The sequence below is a fragment of the Akebia trifoliata genome, chromosome 14, assembly GCF_017979445.1.
Source record: "Akebia trifoliata isolate Shusen 1 chromosome 14, ASM1797944v1, whole genome shotgun sequence".
NCBI classification, from domain to species: Eukaryota; Viridiplantae; Streptophyta; class Magnoliopsida; order Ranunculales; family Lardizabalaceae; genus Akebia; species Akebia trifoliata.
Window position 1 is genome coordinate 16,561,710 of NC_141388.1, and position 19,778 is coordinate 16,581,487.

At 31.7% G+C, this 19,778-nt stretch overlaps 1 protein-coding gene across 2 annotated transcripts; it reads right to left on the reverse strand.

Annotated features, from left to right (window-relative positions):
* Positions 1-882: 882 nt before the first annotated feature.
* LOC147386457 (uncharacterized) lies at positions 883-6,445 on the reverse strand. Of its 2 annotated transcripts, XM_086422134.1 has the most exons (4): positions 5,940-6,427; positions 5,564-5,633; positions 5,365-5,454; positions 883-1,054 (listed from the first exon to the last, which is right to left on the reverse strand). In XM_086422134.1, exons 1-3 carry the CDS (start codon positions 6,282-6,284, stop codon positions 5,402-5,404), a joined length of 468 nt encoding a protein of 155 aa, XP_086278260.1. In that variant the 5' UTR covers positions 6,285-6,427; the 3' UTR covers positions 883-1,054; positions 5,365-5,401. The 2 variants fall into 2 exon arrangements, with proteins under 2 accessions (XP_086278260.1, XP_086278261.1); XM_086422135.1 differs by lacking the exon at positions 883-1,054 and having other exon boundaries at positions 5,364-5,454; positions 5,564-5,655; positions 5,940-6,445.
* Between the last annotated feature and the right edge of the window lie 13,333 nt (positions 6,446-19,778).

The following is a 19,778-nucleotide window of genomic DNA, read 5'->3' on the forward strand; positions in this document are numbered from 1 at the left end:
TCATCAAGGTGATGGTGGTAACATCTGAAAAGACTTCCAACCAAGTTCTTCCTATAGCATCTTCATGAATTCACTCTTATGAGTACAGCCTATGAAACAAGCTTTGATTCCAATGCATTGCAACAAATCATTCCTGCCAATCAACTTCTAGTAAACTCCCCATGTCTTCTTGGCCACAAAAGCTGAGCAGAAGATAAGTGGCCACTTTGCTCACTAAGGCTTCCGAAAGAACAAGCGCAACGTAGTAATCCTTCTTGGACACATGGGTAGACTCCTAAGTGAAAGAACAGTGCCTTTGACAGCACCTCTTTCAACACAACCTAGAAGATAAGATAAGTTGGCTAGGCCAGCACTCACATTGAAATTCATTCACCTTCCAACTAAGATGCCCACATATAAAAGTACCGACGCAGACATCAAAACAGGAAACAGAGATACAACTTTTCATACTTAAAATTGAGATGCAGATATGGAAGTATGCTTTTTTTTTTTTTTGGATTGGTCTAGGACTAGAGGTTAGCAAGGTGAAGTTGGGTACAAGGGGGTTTGAACCTAAGGCGTGGGACTAACATTCCACACGTCTTGCCAAATTAGCTAAGCTGGCACTTCAGTACCTAACATCAAGACATTCTTTTGTGGAAACACTTGGCACAATATAATAGACACAAATACTTGTTGAACAAGCAAATTACTGAATTACCTTGTAAAAAAAAAAAAAAAAAAACTGAATTAAGAAATTAACTAATAGTCAGAGAATGAGAGAACTGTGACATAGAAGTATCCCTGAAATGCCTGGCATCGGTATTGTATCGAGAAGTTTTCAGGCATTAGGCATATTGAAATATCAAAGCCTTTCAATTCAAAAAACACAACAAAGAAAGATAAGAAACCAAAGAGAACCATATAACATTCTTATTAAATGAGCCGATGGAAGTTAGTGTGTAGTGTTATTTAAGAAGAAAATTAAGGAATATAATCAGAAAGTTGACCATGAAACACGTTGAGGTTCATTCCAAATTCTGCATTCTCTCAGAAGCATTAACATAGTTTTCACCTGTACAAAAAAATAAAAATAAAAAGCTTCACAATCCTTCATTTAAAGGCATAAAAACAAAGCAACTTGTAAAAGAAAGATGCAATCCTAATCAAGGTTGAAAAAACTAAATTGGGTCCTAAAATCACAAGGAATGGAATTTTATTCAAATCAGAATAAGAAAAGCTGGATGGATGGTAGAAACCATACCCCCCCCCCCCCCTCCAAACACACACACACAACTACCAACATCACATAACGGAACACTATTGATCTTCATTTCTACAATCTATACAGCATTTTATTGTAGTTTGACAACTTATGAGTGTGTTTTCATGTTGGATTTATTATTTCCAACAGTTCCAATGAAAATTTCTTTACTATTCACATCATTTCAAAAATATTTCCTTCACGTCCATGAAAAATGTATTACTTTCTGCATTGATTGAAACATTAATACCTTCCAGATTTACCAAAATAAACAGTGCAATCAAAATTTAATACCTTGCATTGGCTTATACAGATCGTAATATTTAGTGCTTAGAAAAACCAAAAGCACAAACATAAGATACTATGTATTCATAGGAAAATGTGTCCCATGCTTTATTTATTTATTTGACAGGTAAAGATCCCATGTTATAATTCAAAACATAAGACTTCTTTCAATATAAGAAAGAGAGTTGGTGGATAAAATTATTGGGTAAAGCCAGGTTTTGACACTCACAAAAGTTAAACAGAGCAAGCTGGAACCTTCAAAACATAAAGACTTGAGAGAATCATTAGATCCACACAAAATATAGTTGAATTTTCAAATAAAGGTATTTAAACCTAAGATTTAAATTCTTTGTGTTAAGAATATGAGTTTGAATTTAGATCACATGATTTAAAAGAACACTGCAAACAATAGCTTATTCATTTCAAGATTGTCAAAATGTGAGGCTGGTGTAGAGTGTCTTGAGCAATCACATTTGGGACTTTTGAAGTCCTGAATCCGATTTGATGGTGATGAGATTCAAGACTTCTAAGGGTGCGTTGATTGTGGAATAATACCACATCAAAGGGAAGACCGGCATTTACAGTCTATTCAGGCTGGTGTTTAGTCTCTCAGTGCATACTTCATTTTCTCACTCATCATAAGAAAAAGGGTAATTTAGATATACCCTCTTGGATTTTGGTGAATATTTGAGATACCTTTGTGTTTTCAATTTTACTTTTGATAAATGAAAGTTTTATTAAAAAGAGGACAAGAAGTCCTCAACAAAAAGCAAGAAACAAAAAGATACAAAGAGAAACAAGCATAACAACCAACTACAACTCAGATGCCTTCCTCCCATAACAGTGATCAACTCTAAAAGACCAATAGAAACTGGCCTAAGTGCCCTCATCTTCAACCTCAAGCCAAGAAACCTATATTTTAATTCTAGCATCCCATTGTCTCCAAACTGTTTAACCTTGGTTTTTCTTCCTACAAATCTATCATCTTCAACTTCCCCAAAAATCTTATAACGTTCTTGAGGTTTTAAGGTTAAAGGAAATAAAATCTTGCAGTTGAAGACAAAAGTACAATATTTTACCCTAGAGATTGAAGATGACAGGTTTTTGGGCGAAAAATAAAGGGCTTTTGAAAGAGGTTAAAGTTGAGGCATTTAGTATATTTTTGTTAGTCACTCGGCAAAGACATAGTCTAGAGGGGGCTATGTTATAAGTTTGAAACATGGGGTATCTTAAATATTCAACATAACATTGAGGGGGATGGCTAAATCACAATAAGAAAAATTGACGGGGACATCAGACCCATGGTCCAATTTTAGGTGTTTAGGTCATTTTATTTTATGTTCTATTTATTTAGTCCTTTAGATGGCCCACAAATTGCATTCTCAAACTTAACACTTTTTGAAACGCAAGGGAACTCAGTACAAAAAGGCAATCACTAACAATATGGAATCGGTGGCTCGATGAAGGCCTATCGTTGCCTCAATGCCTATTAGGGTCCCAAAAAGGGGAGTCCTCTATCGAAAGTCCGGGTGGGGAACAGTTGAGGCATGTAGAGAATCATGTGAGGGTTCATATTAGTAGCCTATATTGTTTTAAGACTCTTTAGTAGTTAATATTTTAGAAGTATTAGGACTCTATATATACATAATTATGTAAACTCTTTTAAATCAATGAATGAATTAAAATATAGAGGATTTTTACAGAATTTCTGATTTGTCCAATGATTGGATACATGGTGTAAAGTCTTCTCTTATTTTAGTGTGAATCAAAGGTGAGATCTATCCCTATTATTCTCTTCTTATTTATCTTCATCTTCTCCTTTCTATTTTCTGGTTTCTACCACCCAAACTGTTGAACCTACTAGCTGAACCTCCATTATCAACCCATAAACCACAGCCGATCCCTTGTTCTTCCTCTAAACCCATCACCACCCCAAAACCCTAACCAAACCTATCTCCTACCTCTAAAACCCTAAACCAGTCCAATTACACCTCCAAAACCCTAACAACACCTATTATCCTGCCCCAACACCACTGCCATACCATCAAACCCCATAAAAAATCAGATTGCATGACCCATATCCTTCATATACCATTCCAGCCCTACTGCTGCTGCACCCCAACCCAACTGACCCACATCCCAGCCATTATATATTGTTGTCCAACCTATTAAACCACATCCCAAACCTTCATAGCGATACCCAGACCCTTTCTAAAACCCTTCAATACCCTAAACCCTTGCTCTAATTACTTCTACAGAAAGTCTTAACTCAACTTCAATCCCAACTAGCCCTAAATCTTACCCCAACCTATTCTACACCCAATTGTACCATATCCTATCACCTTTTAACCAAACCGAACTATCTTGGGTCCTTTAAGCTAATTGAAATTTGCAATCAATGCACTAATTTACCCCTAAACGTTGGTCTTAAAACTCTCAAGCTTTTTTTCTCAAAATCATTAAGGATTAAGAGACAATTAGAACTAAACAAATGCGGAAAGCAATCGATGATGAGAATTACTACAATTTTATTTCGCCAATGGAGAAATCTTACCAGTCAAGGAGAATTGATGGGGACATCAAATCTTAAAAAGTAGATTTTAGGTATTTATTTAGATTTCTGTTTTAGGGCTTTATTTTTATGTTTTATTGACCCATGGTCTTAGTATAATATTTAAGGGCAATTTAATAATTTTACTGTCTTTTATTTAAGTTTATTAGGGTTTGAAAATTAAGAGAGAGAAAATTACGAAAATTAGGTTTATTTATTTGGTATTTTAATTTGACTAGGATTCTTGATTTATTTTCTTTATATAGATTGTATTAGAATTTTAATTTATTTATTAATGAACAATGAACAAATTTTGATGAATAAAGAATGAGTTCCTTTGATAGAGTGATGGGTTCTCCACCATTCTTGGTGTGATTCCAAGAAACCCTTGATGTGATTACAAGGTTCTATTCTTCTATCCCTTTATCGTTTTTTTTCCTTTAATCTTTTTTTTTTCTTTTCTATTCTTTTGTTTTTTTCTTGATTTTATTTTACTTTCTTAATTCTTGATTTTTTATTCTTGAAACACATTTTATTTTACCCTTAATCCTTTACCTATTTTCTTTTACCCTTATTTCGTTAATCACTTTTCCAATTCTTTAACCATTTTCTTTATCCTACAATAATTGAAATAAAATTTTCATTTTAAGTTTTGGGTTACCCTATCCTAACCCAAATTGTAAATCCAATATTAAATTCTTATCTCCCCTCACCATCCTGCATCATAAACCCTAAGCTTTTTTTCTCAAAATCAACAGAGGAGTAAGAGACACTTGGATTAGAACTGAACCCTAAGTTAGTGGAAGTCCAATCTACCATTGGACCCTCCTCTTCATATTTGAGGGATCCAACTTTGTGAGATTGTAATTACTTTGAACTTTAGCATAATTATTTATTTGATTTTCATTATGTTATGGATGAATATGATTCAATTTATAATTTTTATTGCTTTTAGTAATTTACTCTTGATCTCAGACCCATCCTTAGTTTAATCATCATAGTCCTGCATACAAAATGAATACACAATAATAAATAAATAAAATCCACAATACCTGATCTAATTAAAACATAACAAACTGAAGGGCAAACAAGATATGGTATTCATGTTCTATGATCTTCCAAGTTATGGTTCTTTTATTGGGACATGTGTTAAATGCTAAATAAACCACAATAGCCAATACATCCGGTATCCAGAGTTCTTGTAACATTAACTAAACATGCAACTAAAAGCAATTCAACTGATAAGATTGCAAGAGATAATTGAAAGTATGAGGGTTCAACTTACATTTCTCATTAGTGTCTTTAACTTGAAACCTATTGACTTACTTCACATCATCCTTCACCTCATCCGAATCCGAATCACTTGCATTATAACCTTCGAAAATCAAACCAAATCAAATCAAGAACTGTTCAAAAAAGGCACAACTAATGATCTACCAAAACCGATAAAAAAACAAATGGGGCCCAAAAGAAAAAAAGCTCACCTGGATGTTTATTGCTAACCTTCCAAACTGATGACCGATTCCTTGAAGCTCTGGTCATCCAGGCTCTTCCCTGAATCCCAAAAAAACCCAAACTAAAAAAGAAAAATTCAATAATACCATAAACAGTGCATATAGGACACTCATGACCTGTTTGGATCGCAATTTTTTCCCTAAAAAGGTAACTTTTGGGAACCATTTTGGGGGAAAATCTCTTTTTTTTTCTTGGGTGCGACAATGGTGATCCAAATATGCTCTTGAAATTCTCAAATGACCAAAATTGAATTACTGAACAAACCCAAAAGACCACCAAACTGTAAATCTAAAACAAAAAACTGAACCCTAGAAATCAAAACCCCCTAAAAATTCAAGAATTAACCTTCTGGGTATCTCTGGGAACTCCATAACCGCTATAGTACATCTGACCCACCAAGATCTGCATATTGCTGTCGCCAGATTTAGCCTCCTTGAGCGTGTCTTGGAACCATCGCTTGACGCAATCGTTGACTACATCAGACAACGGGGCCCGATTATGCCTCTCTGGGTTCTCCATCTTCAACTTCAATCTCTCCGAATCTCCCCTAATACTACTCGACTTAAATGTTTCTGGAGTAAAAACTCGGTTCTTCGACATGGGGCTTGAACGTTTTGTATAGTTGAGCTTCTCTGCTGTAAGTCTAGCAATTTCTAGTATTTTGGTTGTTGATGGAAGTGATTTTCCCATAAAACACAGATGTTTTATAGTTGAAACAAATACATATACCGCGTGAGCAAGAGAGAGAGAGAGGTCTCCCAATGTGAAATTAGGGCTTTCGGTGCAATGGATTTAAACGTGGAAGTCTTGTTTGAGATGGGACGAAATTCCTTGGTAGTTGCTTTAAAATTTATTATAATTAGTACTAATCTCTATTAAAATTTTGCTTTTTTTCCCCTCTCATCCGTCCAACAAGGCCCACATAAGAGATTTTTTAGATCCAAAATTAATCAAAATTTCAACTCTCCTATATTTATAAATGGAAAGATTGGATGGTTAAGATTATCTGATCCCCTTGATTTGCATATCGAGACATGCAATCTACACCGATGTAATCAAATTCCTTCCAATTAGACTGAACCATAGATCAGAGGAAGGCATATTTTCTAGTGTAGTTCATCAGGCCGAAGAGAAAGTGTCCAGTAGTTGAGCAATGAATTACACACATTGAATTTTATAACCAAAGTAGCTAAATAAATAATAAATAAAGATAGAATGTACTTTTTGAGAAATTGAATTATACCTCTTCATATAAATTATTTTTCATGTATATATTTAACTCTTTAATGATTTAACATTATAATTATACTTGTATTTGCTTGAATTACATATTAAACAAATTATGTATGCCTATCCTATGAATCGAGTTTGTCCTACAGCGATGAATCACGAACCACAAACTTAAATTTGAACCAATGAACTAAGCAATATAGATCCATACTGATCCGACGGCTCAAATGGTTGGTGCGTATAACATTTATCCTCTTTGAGAGAACGTAAGGGGAAGCACGTATTTCTTGAATGCACTAGTGGTAAGCACAATCAAGTAGTTTGTTTTAACCAAGGAAGTAAACTTAATGTAAATTATCATAATAATCTCCCATTAAAATAAAGAAATGGACATCTTGAACACCTAACCAAGAATTTATCTATCAATTTTGTGCTTTAGTAGAAAGAGAAATAAGTACTTGAATGCATGATTCAATAAATCATCAATGCATTTTGACAAAGGTTGTTTGCTACAATTAAAATATTGTACATTAAAAGTCCCTAGTGTGGGGTGTGTATTCATAGTCCAAGGTCAATCCACAGGAATTTATGTCACAAGTGAACGAAAAACAAGTAAATTTAAAGATATTTGGCCTAAATTATGAAAACTGACCATTTTTCCACAATTTCATATGGAGAAAAAAATTAATGGATTTGAAAAGAAATAAAAAGTATTAAGGCAGTGGGGATCCCTACTTTGATTAAAAAGACATCTTTATATCATCTGAAATCATGTAATTTATGGCATCTTAAATTGATTATACAAAGTGTTTAGCGATTACAAATATTAGAGTAGTTACTGCATCTCCTATGTCTCAACCTTTTTCATCCTTAATTACCTTCTGTAGACACCCCATTATTGCATCTGCCTAATTCGACAATTCGTCACCCGATTTTGGTGGATTCCTAATGATGAATATAAAAGAACTCGAAGGCTTGTGAGTACTGCTTGGTTCCTTCTGTTTCTAGTTTCTTTTCATCCTCCCTACTCGTCACGACTTGACCTAGAAATTTACGCACGCTTAGGATCGCTACATCTTACACCCGACTTAACAAGCACGTACGCATAGGTTCGCTACACATTTCGATAATTTAGAGACCTCACTACGCTAGGAAAATATGGATTTGAGATTTAGAAACAAACACACAGGGACTGAAAGAAATCTCACGCAGAAATTCCTAAAAATCTGTAAAAATCATCAAAATGACGAAAATACCCTTCATAAATTTCTGATGTCCGAAAAGTCTCAAAAGTACCCCCATTGCACTCAGAACGTGATTTCAAGTCTAACGGGACCCAAATCGATGAAAACAGAGAAATTTGTAAAAATTTCTAAAAAATCATCAAAATGACGAAAATACCCCTCATAAATTTTGGATGTCCGAAAAGTCTCGAAAGTACCTCCATTGCACTCAGAACGTGATTTCGAGTCTAACGGAACTCAAATCAATGAAAACAGAGAAATTCAAGAAAAATCGTCAAAAATCGTCAAAATGACCAAAACGCCCCTTAACATCTAACTCTAACATAGAGACCTTGATCCCTAGGAAAATAAAATTCAAATAAAAAAATTAAACTAAAATAAAATTAAAATTGAAAATTAAAATAAAATCCAAAATCTAAAATTAATTTAAAATCGTAAAATCAAAATTAAAATTCAATACCAAAATAAAAATTACATTTTCAAGAAACCGATTAAAATACAAAATCAAAATCAAAATCAAATTGAAAATCAATTTAAAAATCACTCAACCAATTAAAATGCAAAATTGAATTAAAATTTTAATTCAATCAACCAAATCAACCAAAAATGTAATTAACAAATCAAAATCCATTCGATCACATTTAAATCGAAATCCAATCAACCGACCAATTAAAAATTGAAATCAATTTAAATGCAAATTAATCAATCCGTTCAAAATTAAAAATCGAATCACCTAACCAATTAAAATGTAAAAACAAAATCGAACGATCAACCAATCAAAAATCAAAATTAAATCAACCAACAACTAAATTATTCAAATTAAATTCTAATCGAAATTCAAAATTTAAAATCAAATACAAATTCAAATGTAATTTAAAACATCAAATTAAATTTCAAATCAAAACATCGACTAAAATATAAAAAAAAATTCGAAATCAACTAATTGGAAACAAAATCAATTTATTAACCAATCACGACTCATTGGTGGAGAATTACCGTAGTACGAGTAGCGTAGGAACCCCCTCTCTCATTCTTTTAAAAAATAAATAAATAATAAAAATTAAAAATTAAAAAAAGAAAAAAAACACATTTTTCCTCTTCTTCCCCAACGCCTTCTCCATCTTCTCCAACCACGTTTTGGACCACCCACACAACACCCACTTTCTTCCCCACTCCTTCTCCAACTCTCTCCATCACTCTCCACTCCATAACCTCCCTTCTCCAACTGCTGCCATGCTCCCACGTTGGACAGCAACCATGCTCCATCTTCTCTCTCTCTCTCTCTCTCTCTCTCTCACACACACACACACACACACACCCACACCCACGTTTCATAGATAAACTATTATAAAAGCGGGGAAGGAGAACAAAAGGGAGGACGATTTTGGGAGAGGCAGCCATTAAAACAAAAAAAAAACAGCAACCTTAAACCTGCAACTACAGCCCACATCTTCATAAGATAGCCAACTTTCCCTCACATTTTAGAGGACCGATTGCAGCCCCTTTGCTGCACAAAAAACCAGCAACTCTCCTCCTTCATCCCTTTGATCTCTCTCATTTCTCTCTCTGATATTTGATGATACAACCATCATCAAACAAAAAAAATCAGCAACCATTAAAAAAAACAGAGACGTTTTTTTTTTTGGGCTGCCATAAAAAAAAAATCTTTTCCTTCTTCCATTAAAGCTGCAATCTTATTACTCAGTCTCCTTTCCAACTCATTTGCAACAATACCCATCTTCTCAGCCCCTTATCTTCCTTGTTAGTTACTGCCCCAATGTTTTTTTTTTAGCCATTCTCCTTCCTCTCTAATAGCTAATGTTGCTGTCATTAAACACCTCCAACAGCCAACCTTTCTGCTATTAAATCATTTCCTTCAATGGCCTATCTCATATTTCATTGATTCCATTACAATACCTTCAACAGCCTTGCCGCATTCACATCACCGACCAGCCATCATAATCATCGTATTCTTCACTACTCAACACAGTCACCTCACTCTCAGCCATCATCCTCTTCGCAGTGCAGCCACTCCTTTGTCCTATTTCTCAACAGCAAATACTTGCAAGCCTCCAAGTCGTACCTGAAGGAACTGACTCCCGATAATTCTCCTTATAGGTGAGTTCACTGTTGGATTTTTTTTTATCATTTTTTTTTTAATTTTGTTGTTTTCGTCTTTACGACATTTTTTTTATGTAGGATTAAAAGAAACGTTGTTTATGTGATTTTTGTTAATCCTTACACATTGAATAGGATTAGATAATTTTTTTTTTTTATATTTTTATAACGGTAGGACTAAGAGAGTTTTCTTTTATTTTATGTAGTTTTTTTGTGTTTTTATGTTAATAAGATTAGGATTTTCTTTTATGTATCTTTTTCTATGCTTTATTTATTCTTTTTGCATATCGGTAATATTAGGGAACATGTTTAGACATCTCTTTTGTTTGAAATTTTTTTTTTTTCTCTTTCTTCTCTTATTTATTTTTACATATCAATAGGGTAGGACAATATATATATATATATATATATATATATATTGTTGATTCATTTGTATTTTACTCTTTTGCATATTAATAGGTTAGGAGTATTTTTTATGCCTCTGTTTTGTTTATTTATTTTTATTTTCTATTCATTTATTCTTGATTTTATTTTTTAAATGCCTCTAAACTAATTCATTGATTTTTGGGGTATACGTGGCATTAATGACAATGTTCGAGTTTCCGAAATATTAGTGTATCAATTCACCCATATTTTTTTGATTAATAGATCGACTGAATCAATTCACGTATACCAAGTTGATGGACCGGCTCATTAATGTTGATTTTATTCGACTCAATGAAAATTAATGGTATACACTAAACACAAAAATAAAAAATCGATTTTCACAATAAAAATTGTGAGTCAACTAGCTGATTTTGGGGGACATCGAAAATTTGAATTGATTTTATTTTCAAATTAAGCACGTGGGTTAAATCACCGATTTAATACACGTGGCGAATTTAAAAAAAAAAAATCAAGATTCTTTGGATTAACAAATTGTGAGTCAACTCACTGATTTTAGGGACATTGGAAGTTTGAATTGATTTTTTTTTAGCATGTGGGTTAACTTACCGATTTAATATATGTGGCACTTCAAGAATTGTGAGTCGACTCGTCGATTTTAATACACGTGACATTTCAAAAATGGAATTTTTAAAAATTAGGCACGTGGATTAAATCACCAATTTAATACACGTGGCGATTCCAAAAAATTAGGATTCTTTTGGTTAACAAATTGCGAGTCGACTCGCTGATTTTTAAAACATTGAAAATTTGAATCGATTTTATTTTAAAATTAGGCACGTGGTTAACTCACCGATTTAATGCACGTGGCAACTCAAAATTTGTGAGTTAACCCACTGAATTTAATGCACGTAATGATCGAATTTCTTCGATAAAATATCGTCAATGAGCCAATTCACTAATCTTATATACGCGACATTGAAAATCAATTTCGTATTATTCAAAGTATGATCAAATTGATCCATTAATTTTTGGTGTCATGTATGCCTCATTAAATCATGTAATTATTTTAACCGTAGGATTTGTTTAGTAAATTCGATGCAATTTGATGATGATTGGACCCTAGTTTGACTTTTAGTCTTTGAATGTTGACCGTAGGATATTTTTGGATCGCAGTAGAGATTGATCATTTTGATCAGGCGGGTTCGGTGCCTAACACCTTCCGAAATCCGTAACTTGACCCCTTACCCATCTCTCTGATCCACGGACCGACCCATGTCTATTTGGAGTTAATTTTGGTTCCTAGACCTAAACTAGGTGGCGACTCCCTATTCTTTTAGAAAATCACCGAGATACATAGATCGGACCCCTAATCCGCTATTTAGGGGACGGCCGCGGGGGTCGAGGCGATTTCACCTTCAAGTTGGAATTTAATAGGAGAAGGCTCAACACAGATACTCGAAAATAAAAAATCAGAATCCATCATACAATATCCTGATGGAAATATAAAAATCAATTTTCCTTTATTTAAAATATCAATAATTCTAACAGATGACACAAGTTCGGTAACAACTATACCATTACAAAATAATATAATAGCCCCTACAATATCAACAAGTAGGGCCTCTACAAGCAAAAAGTTAAAACTTAAAGGTGTAAAAGATGAAACAATTCCTATACCATATTACCAAGATCTCAGAAAAAGTTTCAATCAAAACTCTCCAAATTTATCCCCTACCCAATCACAAATGCAAGACGATTTTCCACAAATACATGTATTAGAAGAAAAAAACAATTTAAAATCAATAAACCACAAATACAATTAGAATACCTAATTTCTTCCCGTAGGGAAGAATTTGAAGAAAATTCTAAAACATACCAAGATCAGGTTTGGAAATTCTATTATACTCATTTAGAACAAGAAAAATCTATTATCCTATTTTTTGATTGGTATTATAAGTATTTTAAAAATATATATAAGAAACAGACATTAATGTTATAAAACAAACACATGGGACGTACTAAGACTAGAATAAATAAAATCTACTCATCCTCCACCACTTAATGAAGTTGTTATTCCAGTCCATAAGAATACAGTAATAGGATCTCCCTATAAATCAATTGACTTCAAAGAATTAGAAAAAGAACCTAAACTCAAAGATATAGATAATCTTATGAAACAAAATAATTATACTAATAGATACTTAACCTCAATTGGGGATCAATTAATAAGACTTGAAAATCTTTACACCAAAAAGCAATAATTAAAGCCTTAAGAAATTCCAAAAAATTTGCGTGTAGCAATACCTGATGAAAAAGAAATGTTACAAGAAATAAATATTAAACTTGCTGAATTAAGCTTAGGGAAACAAATAGAGATAACAATATTAAATCAAATCCTAGAAGAATTATTGTCAGAATCTTCAGATATAGAAATAGACAATATAGAAGAGCTAACAAGGTAGTTTCAAGAAGAATTTCAAGAATAATCACAATTAAATATGGCAACAATAACACCAAGATTTTCAAGACCAACATTATCCAATTATTATAAAAGACCAAACCTAGTAGATACTCAATATGAAGAACGAAGTCTTATGACACAATCTATATATGATGGGAAAAGTCTTTATAAATGGAATATAGATGGTTTAACAGAATATAATATATTAAATCTACTTCAAGAAATGATCATGGTAGCTACAGCGGCTCAACCATATGCTACAGATCATCAAATAGCTCAACGATTGGTTTCAAGTTTCACAAGACAATTAAAAGGATTGTGGGATAATTATGTTACATAAAAACAAAAAATCTTCATTTTATAAAAGGTCAAAACTACAATAAAAGGAGTACCAATTAAATATGAACAAGGTCAAGACATAGGAGATGCAGTAACTACTCTAATCTTTGCAATCACTAAATACTTTGTAGGAGACCCAGGTCAATATAGAAATAGAACTTATGACATATTAATCAATTTAAGATATCATAAATTACATGATTTCAGATGGTATAAAGATGTCTTTTAACCAAAGTAATGTTACGAACTGATTGTAATCAAAGCTTTTGGAAAGAAAATTTTATCTCAGGCCTTCCAATTTTATTTGTTGAACGAGTTAGGACAAAAATATGAAATCTCAATAATGGTAATATCCCATACCAAGACCTTACTTATGGACAAATTATTTATTTTATCCATTCAGAAGGATTAAAATTATGCAATGACCTCCAATTACAACATAAACTAAAACACGATAAATTTTTCACTCAAAAAGAATTAGGTCAATTCTGTGAACATGTGGTTTACCCCCACTTCATTCTAAATCTCCTTCCAAAACCTTTAAACGTTCAAAAAAATTTCGCCTTGGAAATACGACATATTCAAAAGATTCTAGAAAATATTGTAATAAACCCACATCTTATAAAAAAAAAGATCAAAACCTTTCACAAAGAAAAACACAACTTGAACATTTGAACATTCTCAAAGACAAAGTCAAAATCTAAATAAAAAAATTCATACTTGTTATAAGTGTGGAAAAGTAGGACATTATAAAAATCAATGCAGAGTAAAACAAAAAATAAATGAACTAGAAATAGATAAAAATTTAAAATTACAAGTATCCAATTTAATAATTAATTCAGAATACTCAAGTAGTAATGAAACAGACCAAGAAGAAGAAATAAACAGTTCAAGTAATAATAAGAGATACGAAGAAGATCAGGATAAATCAATATAATTTTGTAATACAACTTGCAAATGTTCTGACAAATCAATAAATGTATTAACAAAAGAACAAAAGATATTATTTAAATATATTGACAATATAGAGGATCCAAAATTACAAAAGGGTTATTTAATCCAATTAAGAAATACCATTAAAAAAGAAGAATTAAGAGAATAAAAACCCAATTATAATCTTCAAGAAATATTCAAAAAATATGAAAATAAATCAGACAAAGAAATTACTATCCAAGATTTAAAAAAGGAGATAAATCAAGTAAAAGAAGAAATTAGAAAATTAAAAATAATTAATAAAGAACAACAAGGACAAATTGATATATTAAATTTCAACTCTACTCATATTAAAGGAAAAGAAATTAAAGAAGAACATTATATTTAGTAAATAAACAAGAAAGAATATCAAAAATGGTTTGTTAATATACAATTGGTTATAAATAAAGAATTTATGATTGAAATAGTAGCTTTAATAGATTCAGGAGTAGACTTAAATTGTATACAAGAATGAATTATACCAATCAAGTATTTTGAAAAAATAACATAAGGAATTTCGACAGCAGACGGTTTAAATTTAAAAATAAAATACAAATTAATAGACGTACACGTATTTAATCAAGGAGTTTGTATAAATACTCACTTCATCTTAGTGAAAAAACTTAACAAAATTTGTTATTTTAGGAATACCATTTCTAAATCTAATACAACCATTCACGGTAGACCACACAGGACTTAAGAGTAGACTTTTAGATCAAGAAGTACATTTTAAATTTATAGAAGAACCACAAGAGAAAGAATTAAATATAGTAAAAAATAAATCCATACAAAGACTTGTAAATGTAATAACAAAAAAAAGAAAAAAACAATAGCAATATTTAAAACAGGAAATAAACTTTTTAAAGATAGAAGAATAATTAAAAGATCCAATATTATTAAATAAAATTCAAGAATTTAAAATAAATCTAGAAATAGAAGTTTGTTCAAATTTACCTAATACCTTTTGGCATTGGGAAAAACATGTAATAGATCTTCCATATGAACTCAGTTTTGATGAAAGAAATATTAAGACTAAAGTCAGACCAATACAAATGAATAAAGAAACTCTAGAATGTTGCAAAAAAGAAATTCAAGACTTATTAGACAAAAACTTAAAAAAACCAAATAATTCTCCATGGAGTTGTTCAGCATTTTATGTTCAGAAATATTCGGAAATAAAAAGAGGAGCACCAAGATTAGTAATCAACTATAAGCCTCTTAATGATGCTCTTAGATGGATTAGGTATCTCATTCCTAATAAAAAAGATTTATTAAATAGATTATATGAAGCATTAATCTTTTCAAAATTTGATATGAAATCAGAGTTTTGACAAATACAAGTCTTAGAAAAAGATAGATACAAAACGACTTTCACAGTTCCATTTGGCCATTATGAATGGAATGTAATGCATTTTAGATTCAAAAATGTACCAAGTGAATTCCAAAGAATAATGAATGATATCTTTAATCAAATTTTCAAATTTATAATAGTTTATATAGATGATGTCCTAATATATTCAAAATCAATAGAACAACATTGAAAACATTTGGAATCTTTTGTTAACATAATTAAATTTCATTATTTAGTAATATCAACCCCAAAAATTGTATTATTTCAAATAAAAATTAGATTCTTAGGACACAATATTACAGACGGAACAATAATCCTTATTGATAGATCCTTACAATTTGCAAACAAATTCCCTAATGAAATAAAAGATAAAAAACAATTACAAAGATTTTTAGGAAGCTTAAATTATATAAGTAATTTCTATCAAGATTTATACTTAATTGCCAAACCATTATTCCAAAGATTAAGTAAAAAATCTCTAGAATGGAATTTAGAACACACAGAAGCAGTAAGGAAAAGCTAGATTAGAAGACATTCCTTGTTTAAATATTCTAGATCCAAAATAATTAAAAATTATTGAAATAAGCGCTAGTGAATTAGGATATGGAGGAATATTAAAACAAGAAAAAGATAAAAATGAACAATTAATAAGATTTATTTCAGGTGCTTGGAATCCAACACAACAAAAGTATTCAACAATGAAAAATGAAATTTTATCTATTGTCTTATGTATTTCAAAATTTCAAGAAGATCTTTTAAATCAAGAATTTCTTTTAAGAATTGATTGTAAATCAATAAAATTTGTTTTAGAAAAGGATGCTAAAAATATTACTTCAAAATATGTTTCGCAAGATGGCAGGCTATTTTATTTATTTTTTATTTTAAAATAGAATATATAAAGGGAGAATCTAATTCTATTCTAGATTTTCTTACTAGAGAATTTCTTTAAGAAAAGAAAAATAGCTGAAAAATCCATTTATTCACTATCAAAATCCAAGTCTAAAAGATTTTATGACATGCCTCCTCCAGTATCACAGACCCAGAAAATAGTCCCAGTCAATCCCTCACAGTTTGGTTCTCCCAGCAATCTTTCTAACAGATTTCAAGCATTAAGAACCACTAGTCTAGTTAAATCTTATGCTCAAACAATCTCCAGTTCTTCGTATCCCCAAAATCTTCCAAAAGCAGAACATGTTCCAACATTCAATTTAAAACCCTAGTATATTTACAAGTTGAACCTAGTACCCATTATCCAAGTAGAACTAGAACTTGAAAAATTATATCCAAAAGTGTTTTCTCAATCCATCTTTTTAAAATCAAACCAGTTCACCTCATCGATTCCCGCAAAAACTCAACAGTTCTATGAATTCATACTAGTAGATTCAGATTCTGCACTTTTTACTCATGTTTCAAATAAATCTGATCCAAACAGAATTTCATATTCAAAATGAAAAATTTTAAGAATTTTCACCCTCACCACTTGGGGACAAAATCCCAATACCATGAAAGGATTTTCCCAATCCTTTAATCCTCAATTTTATAATTATTGGGATTACCAAAAAGGTTGATTTAATAGATTTACTTTCCAAAACGACCAATATAACCATTCTTGGTTCTTCATATTTAATTATCAAATCAAAATCCAATTCCCAAATTGGTTCGCCAACTGGTGGAATCAATATGGACCAATTCCAGCCATACTTCCAGCTCCAATTCATGAAAGTTTCCAGCTCTTCATTCAAAATTTCATATCTCCAGATCATTTATCTCAACTTTCCAATTTATTAATATTTTTTGCCCAATTCTCCCTTGCATGGATTTCTTGTTAGGAATACTACATAGGATCAATTTCACAATTACAACAACATCCATTCCTTGCTCAAAAATTCAAAGTAAAATGGTGGGCTAATATTAGATTTGATAAAGTTGCTAAAGAAGACTTGCAGGTGCTACATCCAAAGCAGAAATGAGGAAACATTTACTAGAAGCATTATCCCAAGTTGATGAAGAAGAAGATCTAGAAAAAGACCTCCTTGAAGACCTTGCTCAAGAAAATGAAGATGATTGTGCAAGAATATTTCCTCCATGTCATTTTCCAAAAAATTACTAGTTCGCATCCATCCAGCATCCAATCGGCATCTAGTCAGCATCAATCAACAGAAGAAATAGTTCTTATTATTAGTAGCATTTGTAGACACCTCATTTTTGTACTCGCCTAATTAATCAACTCGTCAACCCGATCACAATGATTCCCAATGATAGATGTTTATTTCATTGCTTTATTTTGTTACCAGAAATGTTTCAAAAATCCGGATGAGGTATCTCAAACTGACAAAACCTTAGAAACCACGCTACGCTAGGAAAATACGACTCTAGAAACATAGAAATCATCATCTTGCAGACCCAAAAGAAGCTTCACGATAAAAATCACTAAAAATGACCAAATTACCAAAATACCCCTAATCTTAAAATATCCCTAGAGCCTACGTTACGATTAGGAAAATCCTTTCGAACATATAAAACAACAAATCGAAATCAAATAAATCATTTCACCAATTTTTAGAAAATTCGACAAAATTACGAAAATACCCCTCACAAAGTTCATGATCATTTCACACAAAAATTTTCATAAATGACACAAACTAATATTTCCATTTAATTCCTTATGAAAAATTGATTCTAAAACATCCTAGAACATTAAAAATCGACTTAAAACGTGAAAAGTCATCTCCGAGGGTAAAACGGTAATTTCACAATTTTCATAATTAAAATTTTTGAAATTAATAAATAAAACATTAAATAATTAAAGTGAAATATTAATGAAATTAATTTTAAAATTTGAACTAAAAAAAATCGATCAATCGGGCTTTCAAGTAAAATTGTTGAGGGTTCGTGAGATATTTCTTTAAGGACCCCTCCATTTGGGGGTCCAAAGAATTAAAGATATAATAGAGAGGGGTTCTCCAAAAAATCAAAGTCAACCAAGCAAGACTAAAGTCAAAATCTTAAAGTCAATCTAGTGAGACTAAAGTCAAAATTAAAGTCAATTAAGCAAGACTGAAGTCAAAGATATTAAAAGTCAATCAATTAAGACTAAAGTCAAAATATTAAAAGTCAATCAAATAAGACCAAAAGTCAAAATCATAATAGAATTCTAATTAAATAATAACTATATCTAATAGAGTTCTAACTAAAAAACAATTCTACCTAAAACAATTCTAATTAAAATACAATTCTACTTAAAACAATTCTAACTAAAACATAACTCTAATTAAAAGAGTTATAATCAAACACTAATGGTATCTAAATCAACCCTTACAAAAATCTATAAATAGAGGTCCTCACACCCTATTTTCGTATCAAATCATAAACCCCAAGAGAAGTAGGTCAAAAAGTCCCTCTAGCCTCTCATAAACCCTAGTTTTGAAGCCCCAACTCCTTACCTAACACCGATACTTCGATTTTAGCCTAAAAAATGCCTAGAAGCCCTTCAAAAACACCCCAAAATCCATAACAAATTTGAAGAATCCAGATAAAAAAAAAAGATACCTTACCTCGGAGATCAGAAATCAGATCCGGAGACAGAACGAAGCAAGGAGTACAGTACAATGAGCAGTTTTTGTCGGATCTGAGGGAACAAGATCTTTGCGTATCAAAGGTAAACTTTCTTTTATTATTATTTTTTTTATCTAGGTTATTTGTTAGCAATGTAGTCTTATTTGGGATAAGTAGAGACCGGCATTAGCCAGGCGGGGTTGGTGCCTAACACCTTCCAACCCCGTAACGTGATCCCCGGACCCATTTTCTCTTCAGTAGATTAGTTTCTTTATCTGTTTAGAGTCAGTATCAGGTTCCTAGACCGTAATAACTAGGTGACGACTCCCAAACCTCAAGGGTCAAAAGCGGATCCGCGCATCCTGCGGATCGAGGGCGCTTTCAGTGACGACTCCACTGGGGACTATTGAGGATCAGACTTGAAAAGTCCCAAGTATGGGAAGCATTGCCAGTAGGACCTAATTTTTTAATTATTTTATTTTATTTTTAGTCATTTATTTATTTGATTATTTTATTTTATTTTAATT